The 13,139-nt window shown below is 35.8% G+C and overlaps 1 protein-coding gene across 2 annotated transcripts in view; it reads right to left on the bottom strand.

The window, feature by feature from the left end:
* The window catches only part of LOC127959340 (voltage-dependent calcium channel subunit alpha-2/delta-2), a 201,694-nt gene that overhangs the window by 52,953 nt on the left and 135,602 nt on the right, over positions 1-13,139 (bottom strand). For both annotated transcript variants that reach the window (XM_052558443.1, XM_052558444.1), the window contains exons 7-8: positions 1,770-1,901; positions 1,635-1,692 (exon numbers count right to left, since the gene is read on the bottom strand). In XM_052558443.1, coding sequence (XP_052414403.1) covers positions 1,635-1,692; positions 1,770-1,901 — 190 coding nt within the window. The remainder of the gene's footprint in view (positions 1-1,634; positions 1,693-1,769; positions 1,902-13,139) is intronic.

Here is a 13,139-nt window from a genome sequence, read left to right as displayed (position 1 = left end):
TGCTTCTTACAGGTATATTGGGGATTGTTTTTGTTTTTTTTTGCGCCGGAGACACTTTCCCTGAGTGTGAACTTAATTACTCTGTCAAAGAGGAGACTCATTAGTGCCTCGCTAAGACTCCTGTACTCTGGGAAACACGCGGCACGCTCATCCAGCCGGCTAACACGCCAGCACCTGATAACAACTTGTTTTCCATTTAAACACCTTGCTTTTCTCTCTAAACAGCTTCTTCTTTCTTCATTAAGTAGACAGAGATGTATTTCTGTGGGTGATCGTGTCTCTGTAGGGGTGATGTGGCGTAGCGGCTAACCATGATGCCTAACCCCGAGCTAAACCTGAGGGGATTGTTCCTATAACAAGTGTACTGTGAGTCGCTCTGGATGAAACTGTCCACTACATGTGCTACCTACTGAGCACTTTGGCCCAGGCTAATGCACTGCTGCTACTTATATCACGCACAGAAAGATGTACTTTGCTGTTAATGAGAAAGTCAGTATAGTTTTGAGTGTACAGCGAAATTTGGCCCATATTTCCAGTGACTATCACATCATAAATATGCATGTGGATATAAATAAAGTCATGAATACTGTTATAAATAAATCCTTAAAAAAACTATATCTAACAACTTCAGCTAAATAAAAAAAAAAATTGCTACATTTAAATAACTAAATAAACATAACTTCAGCTAAATAAATACACAAGTAGATAAATAAATAAATAACTTGAATAAAACTGATAAATAAATAAAATGACTTCAGCATAAAATAAATAAATAATTATTTTAACGTCATCTAAATGCATAAGACATTAATACAAAACTTCTGCTGAATTAATAAAAAGAACTAATTTAGGCTAAACTAAATAGATAAATAACTCCAGCCAAATATATAAATAACTGAAGGTAAATAAAAATTAAATAAATAAAATAACTTCAGCTTAATGAATGCACAAATAAATAAATAAAATGCAGAATGACTGAATTAATTTAAATATCTTCAGATTAATAAAAGCACAAGTAAAAATACAAATAAATACTTCAAATTAAGCTAAATAAAATCAATTCATTAAAATTACGTTAGTTTATTTATAACATTTAAATATCTAATTTAAATCCAGCTAAATAAATACATAATTTGTAAATGAAAAATAAATTATGCTAACTAAAAATAACTTTAGCTGAAAAATGAATGTTGCAAACAATTTCTTCCAGTTTTCCATTGATGTGCTCTTCATAGCTAGGTGTAATTCTCATTTTGGAGTCTGCACTTGAGCCAGGCTTGTACCCACACATTAAAAAACAAATGTTCTGCCATGTCAGTAGTTAATGTGAAAGAGAAAACTGACTGTAGAAGACAGTTTATGCGAAATCTTGCTCCAGAGTCCCTTAAACAGCACATACTGCTGCAGGAAATCTCAATGTAAAGTCTCTCCTATAGATCTGAGGGAGAACATGAGCCAGATGCTGCTGACACACATCCTGACCCCCGTTCTAGACGGCGCTGTAAACAGTGGCAGCCTGACTTCATTTGAACTTCACACGCTTGCTTGCTCTTTGCAGCAGGAGCAGGAGAAAACAACAAGATCAAAGTCAGACTCAATGGAGTAATTCCTCGGCCGTACTCGACAGTACTCACCACGGGCGTCTCCTCACATCATACAGGTCAATCTTGTTGGGCGCTCTCCACTTTGTGGCTACAGAGAGAACAGAACACACTCAGAGTTTGCTGGCAGAACTGGATGCACTGTGGTTTACAGCAGAAGAGCTTTACCGGGGTAGTATCTGGTGACTCCGGTGGCGCTGCCGAACACCTGCCAGCGCAGCGAAGGATCCTCACGACTGTTTTCAATGAAGACCCTCTCCAGAGACTGAGTCCAGTTCAGCTCGTTCAGGATCGTGGGAGCTGCGGGACACACCAAAAACACCATTATGAAACATCATATTCTAAGCTTCAAGCATACACATATGATTTACATTTTGCTGTTAATTCATATATTTTCAGTCTTTTTAGTTATTATATACACTAATGTTCAAAATGGTGTCAGTATGTTTTTTTTTTTTTTTTTTTTAAGAAATGAGTACTTTTTTTCAGCAAAGGTGCATTAAATTGATCAAAGGATACATTAAAGGCTATTATAATGTCTATTTCAAATAAATTCTGCAATGTTTTCACAAAATGTTATGCTATTTATTACAGTATTAAATTTTTTTAATCACTGATAATGATCAGAAACGTTTTTTGTGCAGCAAATCATCATTCAAGAATGATTTCTGACACTGAGGACTGGAGTAATGATGCTGACAATTCAGCTTTGCATCAGGAAGAATTAGAGAATAACAATAATGTTATGAATACATTATAATTCAAATATATTTAACAAATAGAAAGCAATTATTTTAAATTGTAATAATATATCACAATATTACAGTTTTTACTGAATTTTTGATCAAATAAATGCAGCCTTGGTGAGCAGAAGAAACTTCTTTGAAAGACATTTAAAAATCTTAATCTCAAACATTTGAATCGTAGTGCATTTAAATTTAATTTTCATCCTTATTATACAATTTTGCATCATTTTTCTAAATGTCTTTACAATTGTATATGTGCTTCTTATAAATAAAATATTCATTATTATAAAACATGTTTTTGCTTGATTTAAGAGAATCCATAGAGGTGATCCGCTGAAGAACATGCAAACCGAAAGGGAACATGACCTTTTAAACCACTGACAAACAAATCTCCTTATATCCACAAACAATATCAATCCAAAAAACAAAAAGCAGATATTTCTGATAACAGAGACACACACGTCAGAACTCCATAAATATGGAAATATCCAGAGAAGCACTCGTGACTGTTGTGCAAGGTCATCACTGTATGAGGAGAAACTGCTTGCTGATCCACACACACTCTTAAAGGAGAAACCAGGAGAGGTTTACAATAGGAGAAGATCTTATTTATTCTCTAGCTCTGAATCTACAGCTGCTTTAAAGAAGCAAAGATGCAATATAACTGTTACGTTCTTGGATTTCTGTTCCCTTATTTGGTCACCTTCCTTTTCTTGTTTTGGTTAATTGATTATTCCCCACCTGTCTCCAGTTCCCTCATTACCTCCTGTGTGTTTAAATACCCTGTCTGTTCAGTTCCTCCTCATCCGTGATTGTCTATGAATATTGTCTATGTTAATGCTATATTGGTATATTTGTGAGTGGTAACCTGAGATTGTATTGTAGTATATTGTCTGTATTCTCCTTCTTCCTTTAGTAAACTCCTCATTTGATCCCGATCCTCCTCGAGCACTTTATTCTTACATTAGCACATACCTTAATTTTAACAATAACATCAAGAATGTATCAAAAAGAACAACCAAAGACACAATGGCAAAACCTTACCTGTTTTACATTTTATATGTGGCTTGAGATCATATTTTTGTATATACCCCTGCCAAAACAGGTCACTTTTATTCCATTATGGTCTTAAAAGAGGAAAACAGTTTTACATTTTAAAGTTAAGACTACCATTCGGTAAGTTTTGGATCCGAAAGATTTCTTTTTTTTTTCTCTTCTGCTCAAAAATACATTAAAACAGTAATAATGTGAAATAATTGCAATTTAAAATGTTTTGCATTTTAATATATTTCTAAATGTAATTAATTCCTGTTATGTAGAGCAGAATTTTCAAAAGAATTGCATCTAATATTTATTTGATATTTATTCATGATTTTTTTGATGAATAGACAGTTCAAAAAAATAGCATTTATTTGAAACAGAAAACTTTTTAGCATTATAAATGTCTTTATCTCACTGAATAAAAGTATATATAAAAAAAGAATTCTGACCCCAAACGTCTGAACAGTAGCATATTTTATAAATGTTTAGCAGTACACTAGCTTTTAGATGACCTTAAATCTAACAGAACTAATCTAAAAGCCACAAAAACATCTTTTTGATTTCAGAGTTCTTTGTGCTTGGTCATAAAGTTAATAAATCCATCATAAGGTTAGATCAGCAAGGCAGAAAATGCCCTTTATAAAAATAAAAAAACACAACTGGGTCTGAAAAGAAAGCCAGCAGCCTAACCAACAACAGTCTTAGAAGACTGAGCAAATGTTTAATGTGCACTTATATCTCAGCTCTTCATAAGAAGTCTCATTAGATTGGGTTGTGTCTTGATATTTTCCCACCTCCGTACACTGTGACCCAGGCGTACAGTATGTGCACTAGCTTCATTTCACCGACAGCTCTCTGCAAGCCTACTCTACTTTTGTCTACAGCAGTTTGTCTCAGAGAGCAAGTAAAACTTTTGCAGCATGTCTCACTCTCCGCTGTCTGTGTGTACCTGCGGCTGTCTGCTCTGCTCAGCTCTCTGTTGTTCCCCTCTGTCTCTGTTTGTTACGCTCAGCGTGTCACTAATGTCTCTCCATCTTTCGTGCTCCCTCCGTCACCAGTGTCCGATCCACAGCTACCCACCTACATGACACGCAGCGCAAACACTGACCTGACGCTGCCAGAAAACATCCTCCTCCGTCCATCTCTTCCTCTTCTCTTTCCCTTCACATCCTTCTTATTGAACTAACACATCTCTTATTCACTTCCTTAATCTCTGCTTCCTCACACAAGCATGTACTATCTATCTATCTGTCTGTCTGTCTGTCTGTCTGTCTATCTTGCACTTGTTTCTATATTTTCAGAGACATTGGAAACAGCATGCTAGCCATCTCCTCATACTATCTCTGCAGTGTGCATTATGTATACAGTTCCCAGTGTGTTAACTTTTTTGTATGCATGGAATAACTGGATGATCAACTACATTTGACAAAATGTGCATGCATGTATGGATGCAACCAGAGAACATGAGACTGCATCACATATTGCAATGCAGTTCTTATTTAGTGAGATGCGATTGAAAAATAAATAAATAAATAAATAATTAAATAAAAAAAACAAAAAAACAGAAAAGAAAAATTAATTAATTACAAACAGCAGTTACGTGAATATACGTTATAATGTCATTTATTTCTGCGATGCAAAGCTGAATTTTCAGCATCATTACTCCAGTCTTCAGTGTCACTCTAATATACTGATATGCTGCCCAAGAAACATTTCTGATTATTATCAATGTTGAAAACAGTTGTGCGGTTTCATTTTTTGATACATATAAATTTTCAGGATTCTTTTCTAAACAGAATGTTCAAAAGAACAGTATGAAATACAAATCTTGTTAGTACTTAAAGGGGGGTGAAATGCTCGTTTTCACTCATTATCCTGTTAATCTTGAGTACATATAGAGTAGTACTGCATCCTTCATAACTCCAAAAAGTCTTTAGTTTTATTATATTCATAAGAGAAAGATAGTCTGTAACGATTTTTCCCGGAAAAACACGACCGACTGGAGGCGTGACGTGTGGGCGGAGCTAAAGAATCACGAGCGCCAGTAGGCTTTTGCGTTGAGAGCATGTGGAAGCTGTGACATTACCATGAGGGAAAACCCATCATCCAAAACAAACCATGGCTTACAGTCAGATTCAGCGTATATTTATGATCCAGAATCAGATCGAGAGGCTGAAACTGAACGAAAGCAGTAGCAGCAACGACTCGCTCTGAGCGGGACTCGAACCCGGGTCTCCGGCATGGGAGGGGACGCACTAACAAGGAGGCAGAGATATTTTAAGCAGTTTTACTCACCGCCTGTGGTTCCAACACACGATCGTGGCCCTTTTTCCTTGGGATTGCATCATCCTTAAGAAATAAACGATACGCAAATCCATCGTCAAACTGGGCCTTGTGAACAAGCATCTTCGAAATGCAGGGAACAAACAAAAACACTTGCACAACTCCGTTGATGCTCTGTAAAAATAAACTCCATCCACTGGTCCCTTAATGCTGTTTTTTTTTTTTTTTTTTTTGTAATCTGTGCAGGGTTGTCTTGCCCTGGCAACCAAAAACACACTTCTTTTGTGACTTTTCGCGACGCTCTCGCTCTGATCAGTGAAATGTCTGTGCTGCTCAGCCTCGCTATACGGGAGTGCGCGCTCTTCCGGCAGAAGTGCCTTAGGACCCATATAAGGAAATTCCGCTCCATCTAACGTCACACAGAGCCATACTCGAAAAAAACTTTCCGAAACTTGTGACAAACCGGAAGGAGTATTTTGGGAACAAAAATACTCCTTCAAATGTACAACTTAATTTTTGAAACTTTGTCCATGTTTAGCATGGGAATCCAACTCTTTAACAGTGTAAAAAACATTTCACACCCCCCCCCCCCCCCCTTTAACATTACTAACAACTGGTTAAAGTGCACAAATTCAAAATCAGCAGCTCTGCTCCAGATAATATTTACTCTTATATTTAAGTATCTAATGTTTAAGTGTGTCTTTGAGTCAAGGATGCAGCGGTAGGCTCCCACACACACTGTTTACAGCATTATCAGACACACACAGGGTGGTATATGCAGATTTAACCAAACCAGAGAGGACAGCAGCTGACACACACACACACACGCACACACACACAGGGCTGTCAGGCACAGGTCATCTAAGCAGAATTACGAGGGCAGGGTAGATAAGAAAACACACGTAAAACAAAGGTCCGGTTGATTTATTTACCGCGGACGTGACGTGCACTGGACAATTGATAAAAAGAAAAATATCCTCTGAGGGAGAATTTGTGTGTGGCAGGGTGGAACTACATGGGGACCATCCTTCAAAATAAGAGCGTGTGTGAGAATCCATCACACACAATCCCTCAGACACTTTGAAGAGCAGCGGTTGGGCCGAACGCTCGCTCTGTTATGATGCAAAACGGCACAACAGGAGCAGCCCGGGTTACGAGGCCGATTTATGGGGTGTGCTGAGAGCCAGAAATCCTTCATAACCGATCCTGTCATGCTTATTACTCAGCAAAACAGCCCTACAGGACTCCATGTGCTGGATGAGAGCTGTTCAGTTCAGCTGCTGAATGATGGACCATATACAAATCATATACAAATCTGTAGTTACTAACATGTGCACATAAAGAGGCTATAGTTATACTCTTCATTTTAGAATAACCGTTACGAACCATTTTATTAAATCAATCTAAAAAATTGATAATTCTGATTCAAATTTTTTATAAATATTTAGCAAATATTTAATTGAATATATATTATTTTAAATATTTTCTATATTTATTTAATCTATTTAAAAATAAATAGATTAGGCAATACATTTTTCTTTAAAGGGTTAGATCATCCAAAAATGAAAATGATGTCATTAATAACTTACCCTCATGTCGTTCCAAACCATTAAGACCTCCGTTCATCTTCAGAACACAGTTTAAGATATTTCAGATTTAGTCCGAGAGCTTTCTGTCCCTCCATTGAAACATGAAAACCGGTTCACCAGTTCTTTTGCGCTAGGCGTAATGACGTCATTGGCGATGATTGCCCTTGACTGCAAGCCTTCGGTTTACCTGGGCTCATGACATTAGCACAGAATCAGTTCAGAATCAATCACCAAAAGAATCAGTTCAGTTCAGACGCTCTGTGTGTCGGTCTGCTTCACACTGAATCACACATGCGCAGCATCATCAGCTCCTCGGTTCTCAAATCGGACGCGTCTGAAAGAAACGGTTCTCGGTTCAGTGTACTGGTGATCCGAAAACCGATGCAACCGGTTCTTGACTCGAGAACGAGTCAATCTTTCGTTCATTATCTGACTCGGCTGGGTGTTCATCTTCAGTTCTCTCTTCACAGCAGTTCAGTCAGTGTACTGTTTGAGTAAATGAATTACACTGGGATATTAGTTTGTTTGAACTCAGAGGAAGTGTCAGCCACATTAAAAAAGTTAACAGCTTAAGTCATTTGTGGATTAATGCGTACTGGAGACGCGAACCGTTTCAAATGATTCAGTTCGATTTAGTGAACTGGTTTGAACACTACATTGCATTGTTGATCTAAAATATTTTAAACTGTGTTCCGAAGATGAGGTCTTACGGGTTTTGAACGACATGAGCGCGACTCATTAATGACATCATTTTAATTTTTGGCTGAACTAACCCTTTAAATAATAACAATTTTAACAATATTTTAAAATTTTAAAATCAACAACATTTTTTTTTTTTAGGTGAGCTTATTTTTTTTTATCTGTTTCATGTTATACATTTTTATGCAAAAATGTGTTTTTATGCTTTATATTTTATGGTGCTTGTAATGTGTCATTGAGTGTCATGAAAAACATCCATAAATGTGTACTATCATATTGTATTAATTTAAAAACTTTTTCAACTATTCTCTGTTAGAAGAAGTTTTAGAACTAGTCAGCCAGCTCTCATTTCTTTCGTTTGGCAAAATTATAAGAACATCATGTACAACTTTATAGAAAAAAAAAAAAATGCTTACAAAATTATCATTCAATCCAACTCAGACATACATTTTTTTTATACAATCACCCAATCCTACGGTCAATTTAGCTGTTTAACAACTTTACACATGCTCTCCCATTCTGTGTTTGCTACACAATCACATTCACAGCTCTCAAACTGAAGCATCCACATCTCATCCACACTGGAGCACATCAAGGCCAGAGACGACCAGACACACCTGCTATCAGTGTCAGCGGTCTGTCAGAGCAGCGGATCATACGTCACACACACACACACAGACCTCAGGTGATGGAGAACAACAGAACAAGAACCCTACAAACCACAGCAAAAACCAACCACATACAGTATTCATCTTCTTCTTTTTACAAAGGTTCCCACAAGAACAACAGGAATAAACGACTGCTTACAGAGCGCTGAATCTCAGAACTGTTGGAAGAAAATGGAAAGGGGGAAAAAGCTTTAATTAAAATGATACTGTAACCAATAAACAGCGGATATATAATTTGTGAATGTGCTGCTGAATGAAGGAAGGCGTTAGCTGCGTTAAGGTTTTTAATTAGTGTGGCGGAGAGCGATAGTGCCCCTTCACTGAGCAGGACGAGCGTGTGGAGCGAGGAGGAGGAGGAGGCGCTGAAGAGAAAACCACTTCAAATCCAGTTTATAGCAGTCCCACTTCTTCATCTCAAAGGGGGTTCGGTTATATCTGGCTTCCAGCAGAGGGAAGAAAATGAAATCTTGGATTGGCACGCACACAGATGCTGTGATTGACACGGCTCTGATAGTCCTGGTAATGACACGGTCAGGCTGTACACAAACTAGAAGCATGTAAAACACCATTACAGGTCATCTAACACTACCTATGAAACCAGAATTATAAAGTGCATTATAATGACACTCTTAAATCACTATAATCCATTCATTATGCCTTATAGTACACCGTACAGTCAGTTGTTTGTTCTCATAAATCACTTTAAACATTATTATTCCAAATGAATTCATATTAATACCAGTTAATATTCATGATGAAAGAAAGTGTCAAAATGGTACAAAAGATATACACTACAGTTGATTAAATTAAAATAGCTTATAATATTTTTTGTATTTTATATGTACATGCTCATTTGTAAAAAAGGAAAATAAAACAATAAAATAAAATAAACATTGAAAGCGATCACTTATGGTTCAAAATGTATATCTACATGCTCCTAGTCTTATTTTGTCTAAAACTTGAAATTTGTTCTTTATTTTTCTTTTTTTTACCATAACATTTATTACAGTACATTTTCTTTTTTATATTGACATGTTCCTGGTCTTATTTTGTAATGTATTGTGTAAAATCAGTCATCAGTCACTTTGAATTAAAAATGAAGTGCTAGTGTTGGTATGTCAACCTGCATGTCTTGATATTTTATTCCCCACAGATGGTTACAATCAAACCAGACTTCCTCTCACTCATCTGTTCTTGGTTGGTTTTTCCTTCTCTGAGAGGAACGGTGAAAAACGGTCGTCCTCATCCACGGGAGGTGCTAATCCGCTCAAGCTGCTTCTCCTCGTCCTTTCATCCACACACACAATTAGTCTTTCAATTTCACTTTAATAAGCACCATTTCCAACAGTATCTCCAACAACAATTGAGACGGGGACAGTTTCTTACAGCGGGGATTAAAATCAAAGACGTTTGCTCAGAATAATACAAACGAACTTGATCTGTATTAGCATACGTGTCAGGACTCTGTCAGCTGAGCTAATCTGCTGGAGTGGAGCTGAAGATATGATAGTCTTCATCACTGGAGGAGTGGACTAACAGACAGAAGGGTCTTCACACGGATGTTACAACTAATCTCAAATACTGGATATCATGCAGCAACTTTAAAGGCATGACCAATCCATTTACATGTGTATACTCCAAACTAAACCAACTTCAGGTGGACTGTCAAACACTATTACAGTAAAACTATGGATCTTTACTGTAGAAAAGGACACACACACACACTCACACCCAGTCTTGTCCTAGAAAAAGATGAGATTAAAAGGTAAACAAATTGGGTTAATACTGTGGGTTAAGTTCACGTTTTGTGCTCAAAACTGCTGAAATCATGTTGAAACCTCAACATGAACTTAGATACTTCACTTTAAATTCTGGGATCTCATCCACATCTTTATACTCTTACTGTACAACTATTTTTATTTCAAAATTTAGGTTAGATTTTTTTATAGTTAACACTTATAAGCTCCCATTGGTTAACATTAGTTAATGCATTAACTTACAATGAGCAATATATTTATTGTATTTGTTTAAATTAAATCATTCATAATTAAAATTAACAGTATTTCTTACATTGTTTTTGTTAATAAATTAATTTGTAGAAGCCTTTGATAATCTTTGTTAATCTGTGTTAATAATAATAAACTATTTATTGTTAAGCAATAGATTTATTATTATTAATATTAACAGTACTGACAGTATATTAACAGTATTTATTATTCGTAGTAGGAGTTATTTATCTTTGTTAATGTTTGTTAATGAAAATAAAACTGTTCATTGTTAGTTCAGGTCCCATTATTTACTGTTAGTTAATGGATTCAATAACATTAACAACGAGCAATACATTTGTTGCAGCATTTTTTATTATCAATATTAACAATAATTTCTAATAAACTTTTATTGGTAGTAGTAGCTATTAATCTTTTTGAATGCTTGTTAATAAAATAAAACTATTCATTGTTAGATCGTGTTAGTTCAGGTCCCATTAGATAATGTTAGTAAATGTGTTAACTAATTGTTGCAGCATTTATAATTAGCACTATTAACAATATTAGCACTATTAGTTATTAATCTTTTATAAAATGTGTCAAATTTTTTGTAACAATTTATTGGCAGTTCATGTTAGATAAGTTACATTTTGTTAATGAATTAAATAACATTAACAATGAGCAATACATGTGCTGCAGCATTTATTATTAGTAATATTAACGATATTTGTTATTATAAGTTTTTTTATTAGTAAAAGTTGTTATTTATCTGTTAACGTTATTTAAATCAATGTGTATTGTTGGTTCATTTTAAAACATTTATTGATTAAAATAATTTATAATAATAAATTCTTTCAGAAATATATATTTTTAATGTTAACATATGGAAGCTTTTGTAAAGTGTTGCTAAGAGATGAAGTTAAATATAGAAGAGCTGTTCATTATGAAAGAGCCACATCCGAGCGCTGGAGTTCTTCTGTTGTATTTCTCTAACATCGCTCTGTCCACCTCACTGTGGCTTTCCTCCAGTGTCCCTTCAGTAATAGGCGTCGATAATTAGACGGAAACTGTGTGGCTGTTTGACCCGTGCTAATTAGAAAGTTTGCAGACTTGGCAGCGGAATTCATTGGCGGGATAATGAATCATAAAACGGTTCATTACAGGCGGGCGAGGAAATGTTTTCAATCTCAATAAATGGCCAAGGAGGCCTGGCAGAGCCGCCAAAGCTGGACTCACACACACGCCGGCCCATTTACTGCATGAAGGAGAGTGACACACACACACACACACACACACACACAGAAAGTTTCTGCTTTGGTCTCACATCAGCACCACACAATGCATCAGCTAAAGCCTGACTGAGCGTCTGGATAAAGGCAGCTGTGGAGAGTTTCTGACGGGACACAACCCTGTCTGGGACAAAGAGAAACACTGCGTTTGTGGTTCTGCTCTCATTTATTAGAGGGGAAAAAAACACTTTCACACTGTAAAACCTAACAGTCATATTTATGTTATGGAATGAGTTCATTTTACTCAAATAAGAGACTAATTAGTCTCTCTTGCCTCCCCTGAGTCCACTGGTGGGGGGTAATTGAGAATGAATGGGGGAACGTCATCACGATCACAATATGACTGCATGATGATCATGGTTATTATGGGCTGTGATTGGTTCATACGATAAATCCCGGCTCTTGTGTTTGTGTGTTTCCATGTGCATTAATAAATAACATCATGGTGTTAATGGGAAAATTCACTTAAAAAAACTCACACACTTGGGTATAACCACTTTATGTTAAAATAAAACTGAAATGGCCAGAAAGCATGATCTGTGGGAGTTTTTAGTGAGTAATCAGCTAGGTGAAATTTACAGTAAATCTCTGTGTCCAATATTTAATGAGCTTTGACGACCCCAAAAATACAAAAATAGATCATAGTTAACAATAGAAAAAAAAAACAGCTGAACATAAGTTCACTAATAAAGCATATTATTTAATTGTAACTGCCTTGCATTATTATTTTGGAATAAGTGTAAAATGCTTACTTGAAAAATATATATATATATATATTCAAAGCTCTTAATGCAACATATTAACGGTTTTGACAGTTACTGGATATCGTTTTACACTTTTATCATTTTTTTCACTCTCTATTCTAATTCTATTCTTTAAAAAAAAAATCCCCTTTTAGACTTAGCACTATATTCATTTACTAACTGGTTGTTTTCTTTAAAAAATAAATAAAATAAAAAATCTATTTAATAAAAAGGGACTATTTTATTATACATTTGTGTGTTCTGACCATTTTCATGCGTATTATAGCAATCTATTGTCTATGTAGAGCAAAAGTCTGTCACTTATGAGGACCCATCTCTGACAGACCCAGTAATAGAGTAGTAATAACAGATCCATTAATAGAGTAAACAGGGACAATTTTGGATTTGATTTTGGATTTCTGAAAGCAATAAGCCACTTACAGCGATTTTACCATGCTGAAGTGAAGCAGGTAGGGTTTCAGTTTTTTCCCTCTC

The sequence above is a fragment of the Carassius gibelio genome, chromosome B6 (assembly GCF_023724105.1).
Source record: "Carassius gibelio isolate Cgi1373 ecotype wild population from Czech Republic chromosome B6, carGib1.2-hapl.c, whole genome shotgun sequence".
Taxonomy (NCBI): domain Eukaryota; kingdom Metazoa; phylum Chordata; class Actinopteri; order Cypriniformes; family Cyprinidae; genus Carassius; species Carassius gibelio.
Note: the sequence above shows the minus strand (reverse complement) of the source record. Positions and strands in the feature narration are given on the sequence as shown.